At 36.4% G+C, this 13,130-nt stretch overlaps 1 protein-coding gene across 1 annotated transcript; it reads right to left on the minus strand.

The window, feature by feature from the left end:
• Nucleotides 1-442: 442 nt before the first annotated feature.
• On the minus strand, nt 443-3,325 carry LOC104766384 (uncharacterized). Its single transcript, XM_010490262.3, has 7 exons — nt 2,720-3,325; nt 2,367-2,477; nt 2,197-2,295; nt 1,957-2,067; nt 1,556-1,859; nt 1,329-1,468; nt 443-1,248 (listed from the first exon to the last, which is right to left on the minus strand). Exons 1-7 carry the CDS (start codon nt 2,861-2,863, stop codon nt 712-714), a joined length of 1,446 nt encoding a protein of 481 aa, XP_010488564.1. The 5' UTR covers nt 2,864-3,325; the 3' UTR covers nt 443-711.
• Between the last annotated feature and the right edge of the window lie 9,805 nt (nt 3,326-13,130).

A 13,130-nucleotide genomic window follows, 5' to 3' on the forward strand; every position in this document is an offset into this window, starting at 1 on the left:
TATTTTATATCTATTATACTATAATAAAATATATTTTTTAGTTGGTTAAATCATCCCACTAAAACTAAGTCCTAAACATATATATACATGAATAATATGCTGTCAAATATAAACAAACAAAGAATTAACAATTTTAAATATGACAATAAGTTCTGTCATTAAATTTAAAGAGTAAAAAATTATTAAAAATTTTGAAATAGAAATTTGTTACCTATATTAAAAATATAGAATAATATGATATTATAAGATATATATATATATATATATATAAAATATAGAATAATATGTATATATATATATATATACATTGATGTTATTGACCCACCGTCAATCCGGGTTGACCCAGTAAACTAGTGACCCCATAACTTTCCCGGTTTAGTATTCGGTTCGGGTTTTAAAACATTGCTCCGAACTAAAAAAAACTCCACTCACTATTTTCGACTTTACGTGTAATCGTTGGTATCATATAAAACAAGTAATGTAAATAATACATATTTCACGAAATATATAAGAAAAGTGAAAGAAAAAAGGACAAAACATAGCAATATTGTTATACAACAACACAAATAGAGCGAGCGATCAGGCTATGGAAGTTGAAATCTCTCCTCCTACAAGATCTTGAGGGGGACAAAACATAAAAAGAATAGGATGTAAAGAATTGAATCAATACAGTTGTAAATACTAATCAAATTATACAGACATCAGAAAAATTTACTGCGAGAAAACACGAAGTCCGGCCTCTAGATCTTCCAAATTGATTGTACAAATCTCTTCAGTGTCAACACACTCAAAGCTAAGTCGGAGATCAAGATTCTCCCTCGCGTTAACAAGTAGCGTGTCCACCAATCCTCCGTTCATCTCCTTCCTCTGCTTCTCCGTTGTTTCCCTCTCTATCAGTGATGCTATCTCCTGCAGAGTGCACGACTCATGCAATCTGAAACCATAGAATAGAGTGTCCTCTCCTTGGTTGTTCATCTTGATGTGTAGTATCTGAGCCAGTTCTTTGGCACTGAAGTCGCTGAAATTGAAAAACTTTGTGACCCTTCTGCAAAACCCTTCGTTTGATGCGATCACACGCTTCATTGGCTCGCTGTATCCGGCGAATATCACCACGATTTTGCCTGTGTCCATGACCGACATGATTTCTTCCAGAGCTTCTAGACCGTAGTCCTTGTCGTCCGCCTTTTGCATCGGGATCAACCGGTATGCTTCATCCACAAATAGGATCCCTCCCTCAGCTTCTTGGATCTGTCCAGAAATTGAAAGCATTTAGAATCTCGAAACCAAACCAACAAGTGAAATTAGAATAATATGAACAGTGTTTTCACCTTTCTCCTGGTCTTTGGTCCTGTATGGCCAACAAACTCACCAACCAAGTCTGTACGCTGTACTTCTGTTACCTTATCAGTTGGTAAAATTCCAACTGTGTTAAGCAACTTCCCGAGAACTCGAGCTACCATGGTTTTACCTGTTATTTGGATCAACAAAAGCAGTCATGTATTGGTTTGTTTTAAAGACAGAGAAGCATATTCATAAAGCATTTTTTTCCTTTCACCTGTTCCAGGGTTTCCAAGAAATGCCATATGGGGAGGTCGTCTAGTTCCAATGTTTAGCCCAAGAGCCCTTCTCCTCTCATCTAGAAGCATTCCTTTTGCCCATTTCCTCAGTTGTGTCTTCAGCTCACTTAACCCGACAATATTAGATAACTCATCCTCAAGTAGATCCATCTTGGCTTTAGTCTTACCGCATTGCTCAAGCGCACTTCTTTTCCTCTGTTCTTGGAGAAACCACCGCAGTAATTCCCTTAACTTCTCACTACCTTGCCCTTTAGGTAAATGGTCCAAAGGAGTCATCCCTTCCTGGAAATGCAAAATCCCAACAGCTATCACAAAACTAATACCACAATTTACGAAAACAAAAGAACCAATAATAATAATAATCTCAGAAAAATCATACATTATCTTTGGCACTGCAATCTGCGTTATTGTCGAGCAGTGTCTTAACAGTAGAGATATCTTTCGAAGTAATTGAGTACCATACCGCAAGGTGCAATGGTGTCATACCGTTCTGCATAAAATATCCAAACCAAATCAATCCAAGCTAAATCAATCAAGTAGAACAGAGAGACTGAGAGAGAGAGAGAGAGAGAGAGAGAGAGAGAGAGAGAGAGAGAGAGAGAGAGGGAGAGGAAATTACACTGGCTTTAGCTTCAATAAAAGCACCACTCTCAAGGAGTAGCTTAGCAGCTTCATTACAACCATTCTTGGCTGCCATGTGCAATGGAGTCTCACCATACTGAAAGAACAACATTGATTAAAACTGCAAAATCAAAAACCTTCAAGAAAACAAAAGAACAAAAGACTTACGGTATTCATAGCTTCCAACTCAACTTTATCAGATCCAGTCCAAGCAAGAAGATACTTAACTATATCAACATTACCATTACCAGCAGAAACATGAAGTGGCGTATGATACATCTGCAAAATTCCCAAAATCAAACAAAAGGAAAAAAACACGATTTTTGATTCATGGGCATACGATTTCACCAGATTCGAATGCAAATTCACCACCAAAACTTCAAATTCATTCACTAGTCTAAATCGATCCGGTACCGAACCAAACACATATCGAAATCGGAGATTTTTTAGTAACAGATTCGGAATTCAGCAAAAAACAACACAGAACAAAAAGAAAAGCAAAGAAAGTGTATGAGACATACAACGGGATTGCGTTCATTGAGAAGAGAAGGGTTGTCTTTAAGAAGCCTCTGCAAAGCAATAAGATCGCCGGAGAGAGCACAATCGTGAATTGTGGTGGGTCTAGCTGATCTCAGCCGTTGTCCACCACCGCCTTGTCGGTTCATTTCTTCTTCTTCTTCTTCAATCCCTCCAACCAACAACAACAAAAAAAATCTAAAATCTTTCCCCACACCCAAACGAAATCTAACCTTTTCTTTCTCAGAGGATTTTGCGGAGAATCAGAAAAAAATAGATTATGAGAAGAAAATGAGTGTACCTCCGCGTCTTCCTCTTTCCTCACTAAGTCCTTCTTCCTTTCATTAAATTTTGTTTGTGAAAAGACTAATTTACCCCTTCCTGCTTTTGTTTTTTTTTTTTTTTTTTTATACTTTCCTGGCGCCTTCCTAAACCCACAGCTAAGCTTTCATTGATTAGTGGCCTAAATCATACACATCATTATTTAGTAGTATACAAATTATAAATACTTCTCATTTCACACTTTAAATTATTTTTTTCACTTTTTTTCTCTCTCTTACTTACTCCCTTATGATATCTCCAATTACGTAAACCAAAAAAAAAAAAAAAAATCCAAAAGAAATCATTAAATTACCATCTAAGTTGAACTTGTGTGGAATAAAAAAATAATAAGTTTTTTAAAAAAACACAGTAAAACCTCTATAAATTAATAATGTTGAGACCATAAAAATATATTAATTTATAGAAGTTTTATTTTCTAGATAAATTAATAATTATTGATTTATAAAAAGGCTTTTCTAATTTAGTAAAAAAAGAAATATTTAATCATTATAACTAATATTTGTATAAAATAAATTAGAAAAAAAATAACAATTATTATGTTTTGCATATAACACTCAAAAAAATTTATATAGTAAAAAAATTAAAAATGAACTCTAAGAAAAATTAATGTGTATATATATACATTATTTAGATAATATTATATAACTATTAATTTATATTATTGATGGAACTATATATTTACATAGGATTTTCAAAAAAATTATTATTTTATTATATTATCAAATTGTGTCCAAAATTACATTAGTCTATGGAACTAGAAAAAATTATTGATTTATAAAAATTATTAATTTATCGAATATTAATTTATAGAAATTCTAGTGTAATACATTAATACGTCAGATACATATATAAGAGAAACCAATAAGAGTCCGTCACTTGTTCACACTTTACGGAGAACTTACAATGCATAGGTTTGGTAAACGTGTGCATGCATGCGTCTGTTTAGATTGGACAACATTTTTAGGTTACACATAGGAAGTATCGGTTAAGTTAGAACTATCCTATTTGAGATTAATAGCACATTTTTTGTGCAAAATTACGGAACAAAATTTATTTTCAAATAACTATGTAAATGTAACTCACTGTTCTCTCACGTGATCGGTCAATATTTTCAAAGACATTTAAACCTTATTATTGGATAATTAACGAAGTCATTTAAATATACTTAATATATCAATCATAAGTGTTCCCTATTTGTTGGTCTCTTGCTTCTCCTAGTTGCCGCTAGTTTTTTTTTCGCTAAGCGAGTAAATATCATATAAATGAAAGAGTTTAGGGATTACATTTTGATTACCTAAAAAGTTTAGTTTCTTGGCAAAAAAAAAATGAAAAAAACAAGGAAGTAAATAGAAAATACAAATCGAACCTTCAACTGATCATAACGTTTTAAATTTTCTTCGATACCTTCTAACGTGAATTGAGTTAAGGATCTCACGAACGATGATCTTGAATATAGTCTCCGGATGGATCAGCTGAGAGTTGTGAAACACATTATTCCTTTGCTTCCAAGTTTGGTAAATGACTTCCGACGACACAATTTTTCGTAGAGTTGATGGCGCGGTAAGAGAGGACCCCCTAAGCCAAGATAAGACGGCGTCCCAGTTATGGAACACAAATGGCGTGTGCCGAAGCCTGACCAAAACCTTATTCCATAGATAAGAAGAGAAATCACAAGTCAAGAGCAAGTGGTTTCTAGTTTCAGCACCGACTGAGCATAAGCAGGAAAGGTGAGAAACCTACAATCCCCAAGAAAGTAGTCTCATCCGTGTAGGTAATCTATCAAGCTGAGCGACCCACATGTTGAAAGCATTGCGAGGAATTTCTCCTTTGAACCAGACTAAAGGAGCCCAATTTTTCACTTCTTCCCTGTGTCTAAGGAACCAGGGGCGGAACTGCCAAGTCTTTGAAGAAGAGAAGCCATTGTAGTCCACATTGTTCACATACAAGAAATAAGTATCCTGGTGAACATGATTTAGAGGCAGTCTTACTGTTGTGAGGTAGATATGGAGGTCCAGAACCTGCGGGGATCTGGGAGGCGGAAGAGCCCAAGAAGTGCCTGCAATGGCTGCGGCCACAGTAGAGGAGACAGGCAGCCTAAGATTTCTGGGGCCATCTTCACCCAAGAAATGAATGAGGGGCCCAAACGGTGTCCAACTATCCCTCTAAAAGCTAGCTTAGAGATTGTTGCCCAAGGTACACCTCAAAGACTTATCAACAAGAGGTCTTAGGCGCAAGATACATTTCCAGTTCCACGTATCCCTTGCAGACTCATGAACATACCAGAACTTAGAGATTGAGACATTACCCGCACTTTGAAGATGATGGAATCTATGTCATGCAACCCAAAGGGAACCACTATTGGAGAATAGAAGCCATACAAGCTTTAGGTTTAGGGTGGTGTTCCATTCAATGAACCTCCTTAGCCCGATGCTACCTTCAGATTTTGGTAAACAAACAGTAGCCCAAGCTACCCTTGCCTTAAGAAAATTTTCAGTACCACCAGATGATAAGAATCTCGAACAAAGGGATTCAATGCTTCTGATACAACCTCTCGGTAACTTGAACGTAGACATCCAAAACACGACTATTCCAGTAATCACCGAGGCAATCAGCTGGAGACGTCCTGCAAAGGAGAGAGACTTCACAGCCCAAGAATTGAAGTGTGCTTTAATCTTTTCCAGAAATGGAGCATAGTCGATATTTTTCATCTTCCTATTCATTAAAGGCAAACCAAGATACCTGATTGGTAGAGAGCCCTGGGGAAAACCATAATTTGCAATAGCTGAGGATTTAGTCTCATTTACTCCTGTCAAGAAAAGCTCAGTCTTATCTCTGTTCATATTCAAACCTGACCAACCCCTGAAGTCATCCAAAGTTTCATTTACACCATGAAAAGAAGTGCTTCCTCCATCGAAAAAATCATCACATCATCCGCGAACATCAGATGAGAGATCTCAAGAGCTGATGTCTTAGGGTGATAGAAGATGCAACCAAAAGAGTACCTCGAATGGAGCAGCTTTGAGAAGACTTCCATAGCAGTTGCCGCTAGTTTCATTTCTTGTTGGCATAAGAGGTAAATTTCTACACTTTTTTCAATGATTTTAGGCCGCAGATTTTTCTTAGGATAACAATTTTGAACTACTCGTCACTTCTCATATATATATATATATATCTACTACTTCGAATTTCCTCACCTAAACAAAAAAAAATAACTTGTTCAATCATGGCAGAGTAATCTATCTTCTCCATTATGGATTATTTCGAGTCGGCCTCAATCAATGATTTCTATAGTTAGATCTTTACGACTCTTCACTGTAGATTAAGATCAAAAGTTAGGTAGCTAGCAATTTGCCTAGTTGAAACTTGAAAGTACGAATAACACTTTGGAAATTAGAGAGAAAAATACAAACTGCATAGTATTGTGGCGAGCCGTGCCATGTCATTATTATGTCATATTGAAGCAGACCATGTTTGGGATTTTACTTTGGCATTTGAATATAACTCAATCAGTTATTCAAATTTGTCTAAAACCGTGTTAGTAAATTTGTTGCTTAGTTTAACAAATATATATATATATATATATATATATATATATAACAAAGACTTGTTTTCATTAATCAATCTAAAATAGGTTCATACAAGCCATAGGATAAAAAATAGTGAAGCTTAACACAAAGTAGAGACAACATCAAGATAAAAACAGCGGCTACACAAAGGTAGCTAAAGTAGGTCGACGAAGGATCCATGAGATCTTGTAAACAAACGCTAGGAAGCAAACTGGCGCAAGTTTGTCGAGCGTTCATCCGCGAAAGAAGCGTTGGATGAAGTAATGGTCACTGTAAATAGACTAAGTGACGTTGATGAGGGTTCCATAGCCGAGGTTCTCGCCGGCGCGAGAAGAGAAGCGCTAAGCTGCTCATTGGCAAGGAGGAGGTTGAAATCAGTTCTTGCTTGAAGAAGTTTCGGTAAACACTGCATAACGTCGTTATTCTTAAAGTTTTCCAGACTGCGAACAATCTCCCTGAAATTGATGATTTGATCTTGAAAGGGCTTGATAAACAGGGGAGATAAAATTGAGGACACTTCGGTAATCGCCTCTCCTTGGAGGGGATCCTAATGCCAATCATCCTCAAGCTTCGGGTTTTGTGAATAATAGCCTTAAGAGTTGTTGTTCAGATCTGGCTTTAAAACATTAATTAGCAGAAGCAAGAATAAAAGATTGGAGAAGAAACAATAATCACCGCTCCTTGAAAACGAGATCATAATGCCGTCATTTTTCCAGGATTAAACGAAGAATATTGCCAACACTAAGACTCGTAAACCAAACGTTGTAGAGCAGAGGGTCTTTTCTATCAACAAAAGAGATCGAAGAATTAGAGTGGTTTTGTGAAAAAGATAATAATACAGACATGGACCAAAGTGAATAAGCTAATGGATCACAAATGGGCTTGGACGAAAATGGACCAGGGTGAAAACATGGAAGTGATGGGCCTAGTCCATTTAGGGAGACCACTGAGGCTTATAAGGTTATGCTGATGTCTGTTGTCAACCTCAGCGGCGGAGCGGCCGCCGGTCTCAGCCTCCATAGTAGTAGAGTTTCTTCCTGATAAAAGCGCAGGTGGAGTGAAGGCCTTACATCCGCTGCTGTTCGGTGAACAGATTTGTCGGAGGAGAGTGACAAGAATCCAGATTTGGAGGATCCAAGACAAGCGATGGAGCTTGTCCAGGTTTTCAAGGTGTGGCGTTGCTGGATTCATGGAGATTCTCTTTTCCCCACTTCAGAAAGTTTGTTGCAATCGGAGGATGGTTTAGGAAGGGACTCGCCGGAGTTTTCTTCCTTCCTTCGTTGCTCGTATTAGGGTCATTGGCAGAGAGAGCCATAGAAGAAAAATGATTTGGATTTTGAAGGGAATTGAACAAAAGAAACTCAAATAAAAGGGTCCAAAGGGGTAAGAGAGGGTAAAAAGGGTTAAGGGGCTTTGATAGATCCTGACGCCAGCGAGTAGCTGCTCCACCGGTGCCGGAAAGCGAGGCGGCAAGGTAAATGGTGTATCGATTTCTATGCTTGGGAGTGTTTCAAGCGAGGAGGCAAATGGTGTATCGATTTATACTACATGAAGTTAACAAATATATTCTTTAAGATATGGTTTTTATATGCAAGTCAAGCCAAGTCTTGGAGGGATTTTAGTCTAACAACCTAGAATGAACAAAAATAAAAAGAATAAAACAAAGAACTACTCGACCGAGGTACACGATGCAAACAATCTAGTATTGGATCGAGTAGGTGGTCGGGTGACAAGAAAACAAGAACAAAATGATGAAAAACTCGAGGCACCACACGATGATGATCCTAATGATGATGATAGAGTATCAGGTCAGGTTGGTGGTCGAGTTAATGATAAAAGTTTGAACATTCAAATACGAAAGCTCCTAAGGATGGCGTAATCGGTTCATAAGTATTCCTAATCAACCTAGAATTTCTTACATGACTCAAGCAATCTATTCCCTAGAGAATGAATCCCTAACCTTTGATAATCCATTCTCATGGTAGAAACAATCAATCTTAATCACTTTCCTACCCAATTCTCGTTGGAGAAACATGACAAAGCAGGCAATAAGATCCAATCCACTAATGTCAATGAATTCCTTACTCATCTAATCTCTTAGGCTAAGTGAATAAATCTCTGGCATTACTTGGTTCAAACGTTTCAACAAACATCTCTCGATGCGGAAACACCTAAGATCTAGTCTCAACCTCTCGGTCTGAAACTAGCATTAAGAACACTAATTTCAAAGGGAATTGTTTAATAAGAACAATCAATCTAAAACATCATAATCGATTACTTCTTATCATGGTTATAAATCTTCTCTCTACAGATGAGTTCAGATCTTTCTCTCCCAAAAGCTCTCAATATCTCTTTTTCAAAGGTTGCAGAATATAAAACTTAACGGTTTATAAAACCTAAAACCATACATATATATGTCCTAAAACACGTCAAAGACTAATGTGGCAATTAGGGAAAACTTTGGGGCCACTTTATAAATTTTCAAACTTGGGTTTCTTCTTTTGTCGGCTGAAAGGGGTTTCGAGCGACACCAATAATGGTGTCGATTGACACCATCACCCTTGATCGACTTCAAGTTTGATTTCCTTCGGTCTCAGTGCTTCCAAACGTTCCAAATTACTTCATTTTGTTCCATCCGTGCCAAAATCCTAGAAAAGCTGTAAAGACTCACAAAGAACTTTAAAACACATGAAAAGACACTAAAACACTCTTTATATCATGGTTAAAAACCGTAAAAACTATGATCATCATAAGGTTAAGCTTTATTTTTTGTGCTTCTTGGTGGTGTTTATTAGTGCTCATAAGGTGTTTGATGGTTGGCCTCTACGACAAAAAAAATTAGCTTTTTCTATAGTTTCAGCGTATTGAAGATTAATTTCATGATTAAACTCGATAACTAAAATTATGTGGAATTATATGAAATCTTATTGTTTATCCTTGGTGTCGAGAAGTTGGACTAGTTATTAATGGCTTCTTCAGTTACAATGTTGTTGGGTTGATTTTGTTAGATTACTATGCGGAACCATTAAACCGGAACACATATCTTGGTGGGTTAGTGATGAATATGGCACAAAATCGTCTGAGAATTGATGCAGAGATCAGGGTTGAAATCAAAGATGGAAATCAACAACAAGCCACCGTTCAAGTGCCCTTTCCGTTGATCTCTCAAAACTTTCACTCTCTAGAACATTTTTTTTCTCTATGTCAATGGACACAAGTGTTATCCAAGTTTTCTTTCATGTCTCGGTATAATCTTCCTTTATAGAGAAAGGCAAGGGACTTCACGAACAAACACAAATGGCTTTCGTATCATTTGGGAATTAACCTCTCAATTATACCGGTTCACTAAACCGGTTTGGTTGCTGCCAAATCATGGGAGCAAATCGACCATAAACCAACATATTTAAATGAGAAGAACCATCATATTTACACAAGATTATTTTTATGAATGTAATCCCTTTTAAGGTTTGGATTCTCTCTTTAATGTATATTGTACTAAAAGACCTATGTTTCTTCGGTTATTAAGGGTTGGCAAAACGAGAAAGCGTTCAAAATTTCTTCCTTTAACAAAAACCGCATCTTTATGGTATCTGAAAATGATTCCCCTGCACACAAAAACAAGGTTCATTTTTTTATTTTTGACAATAACAAGGTTCATCTTTTTCCACGCAAAACATCAAAAAAAGAATTTTAGAAACACATTTTTAAAAATTTAGGAAGGGGATTCAATAATATTTAGGAATGACATCTCAAAATTCATGATATCCTTCATTTCCTCCTCAAGTGGTGTTTCTTTATGCTGTACCGAGACGGGTACTGATACGGGATACGGGAACGGGGACGGAAAACGACGAAGTAAATTTTTAGGGGTACGGATACGGCAGGGGTATGTCAGTTTTATAATATATAAAATATAAAAATATTCATAGATTAGTATAATAAAATAAATAAAGTCACTTATAAAGAATTTTCATGAAACAAAACATGACTATAAGAAAATAAATAATAATTAAAATAAGTTATTCTTTGAGAAACTCATTCTCAAAACTAAACAGAGAAGTTTGTCTTCACAAAAAAAACAGAAAAGTTTATCTTCACCAAAAATAAAAAACAGAGAAGTTTGTGTGTTTTGGTTTGAACGACGTTCAGTAAAAATGCAAAAATATAGAGCATTGATATTTGTAAACCCTAATTAGACAATATTTAAAAAGTTTGTTTTTCTTTTCTTTTTTAGACAATGGAAGAAAAAAAGTTAAATTTCCTATTTTACAATAGAAACGTGTGAAACGTCCCGAAGACGTTTCCATGTCGTTTCTTCGCCGTCCCCGTACCTGAAGCGTTTCCGAGACGGGAGACGTCATGGAACTGCCGTCCCCGTGCTTCATAGGTGTCTGTTGTGGTGGCTGTACTTGTTGCTTTTGGAGTAGCCGAGGTCTATCAAAGTTGTCGATGAAAGGACTTAGGTGTTGGCTACCTTTGGATCTTGTTTGCATGAAGAAACAAGTATTCAAGTAGGTACTCGATGGTCAACTCGATCCAAGTGATTGGTTGACTGATCGGGTTGATACTCGGGTTGTACCTGAAACACAAAACAAACAAGCAGAGAAGGCAAACAAGTCAGTACTGAAATAAATAAATAAAAAAGAACTTGATCTAGCCAGTTTTGAAATTCTAAATGTAACAAGAAACAATCAAATGGCAACATCGCCAAATTGATAGTAGGATTTTCACCTAGGATATTAATTTCCTATGCAGTTGTAGTACAAAGGGTTATCAATCCAAATGGTTGTAATGCTAGCAGATATAATGCAATCAACACTATGCAAGTCAAGCCAAGTCTTAGAGGGATTTTAGTCTAACAACCTAGAATGAACAAAAATAAAAAGAATAAAACAAAGAACTACTCGACCGAGGTACACGATGCAAGCAATCTAGCATTGGATCGAGTAGGTGGTCGGGTGACAAGAAAACAAGAACAAAATGATGAAAAACTCGAGGCACCACACGATGATGATCCTAATGATGATGATCGAGTACCAGGTCAGGTTGGTGGTCGAGTTAATGATAAAAGTTTGAACATTCAAATACGAAAGCTCCTAAGGATGGTGTAATCGGTTCATAAGTATTCCTAATCAACCTAGAATTTCTTACATGACTCAAGCAATCTATTCCCTAGAGAATGAATCCCTAACCTTTGATAATCCATTCTCATGGTAGAAACAATCAATCTTAATCACTTCCCTACCCAATTCTCGTTGGAGAAACATGACAAAGCAGGCAATAAGATCCAATCCACTAATGTCAATGAATTCCTTACTCATCTAATCTCTTAGGCTAAGTGAATAAATCTCTGGCATTACTTGGTTCAAACGTTTCAACAAACATCTCTCGATGCGGAAACACCTAAGATCTAGTCTCAACCTCTCGGTCTGAAACTAGCATTAAGAACACTAATTTCAAAGGGAATTGTTTAATAAGAACAATCAATCTAAAACATCATAATCGATTAAAAACACTTACTAGCCTATCCCATCCTTAGAAACCTTGGTTCACTACTCAAACATCATAGAAATCGACATAGACAGAGATATGAATAACAATTCCATAATAAAAATATTGAAACAAATATATAAAATTGAAAGCAGTAGGGAAAACGAAAATGGTAGAATGTGGTAAAGAACCTAAGTAAAGAGTATTGCAAAAGAAATCAAGAAATCCTAACAAAACTTGTGAAAATGTAAAAGTCGCCCTCTCTTTCTCTCTAAGTAGCTCTCGCTTTCTCTCTCGATATTGTGTGTGATGTATCCCTCTGTGGGAAAATAGGAAAGAGTTTATATATGGAAACCCTTTGATGTAGTCGCACAACATCGTCTGAAGGCCTACAAGAGGCTAGGGTCAAGCACCTCCTTGGGTTGGGCTTCGGGTAGTTCCTTTTAAGCTTAGATCCGCTTGATCGGATAAAGGTTACGAGCTGTTCTTCTTGCACGAACACACCATCGGGTACATACTTGGGTTCCTCCTCATTCTTGCTCTTTTAAGGCTCCAAAGCACCTACTTTCATTCAAAATGCAACAATGCAACGATGCAACACCCTAAATAACCTAAATGCAAATGTATAAAGTTAAAGACCTAAAAATGATATGGTTAGGCTATATACAATGCAAAAACATGACTAAAAAGTGCTCTGAACAAAGGTCTTTACTATGTTTTTCATTCTTGTTTAAGTTCTCTGTCTTTTTAGAACCTCTTCTTCATGTTCTTTTAACTTGAAAAACCATCACTCTTTGGAAATTCATGAATATTCCATGTAATTCAGGAAAGTTTACTTGAACTTCGGGATGAACTTCATAAATAATTTAGATTTCATATGGAGCTTAAGGATGACCGTCATAAAAAGTCTCGATATTGGTAAACACCTTGATATGCACAAAAATGATATTATTACCCCTTCATTAGTGGAGTAATCTTTCACATATTGAGATAAAACACCAAAAGGAAATTTATAAGC

Source organism: Camelina sativa, chromosome 19 (genome assembly GCF_030686135.1).
Source record: "Camelina sativa cultivar CO46 ecotype springtype chromosome 19, ASM3068613v1".
Classification (NCBI taxonomy): domain Eukaryota; kingdom Viridiplantae; phylum Streptophyta; class Magnoliopsida; order Brassicales; family Brassicaceae; genus Camelina; species Camelina sativa.

What these genes read in the sequence shown, in the direction of transcription:
- LOC104766384 (XM_010490262.3), bottom strand. Translation starts at nt 2,863, where the DNA reads ATGAACCGACAAGGCGGTGGTGGACAACGGCTGAGATCAGCTAGACCC. An exon ending in AGTTGGAAGCTATGAATACC is followed by an intron (nt 2,296 to 2,366) that starts GTAAGTCTTTTG and finishes TTGTTCTTTCAG; the next exon opens with TATGGTGAGACTCCATTGCA. An exon ending in ATTGCAGTGCCAAAGATAAT is followed by an intron (nt 1,860 to 1,956) that starts GTATGATTTTTC and finishes TTGCATTTCCAG; the next exon opens with GAAGGGATGACTCCTTTGGA.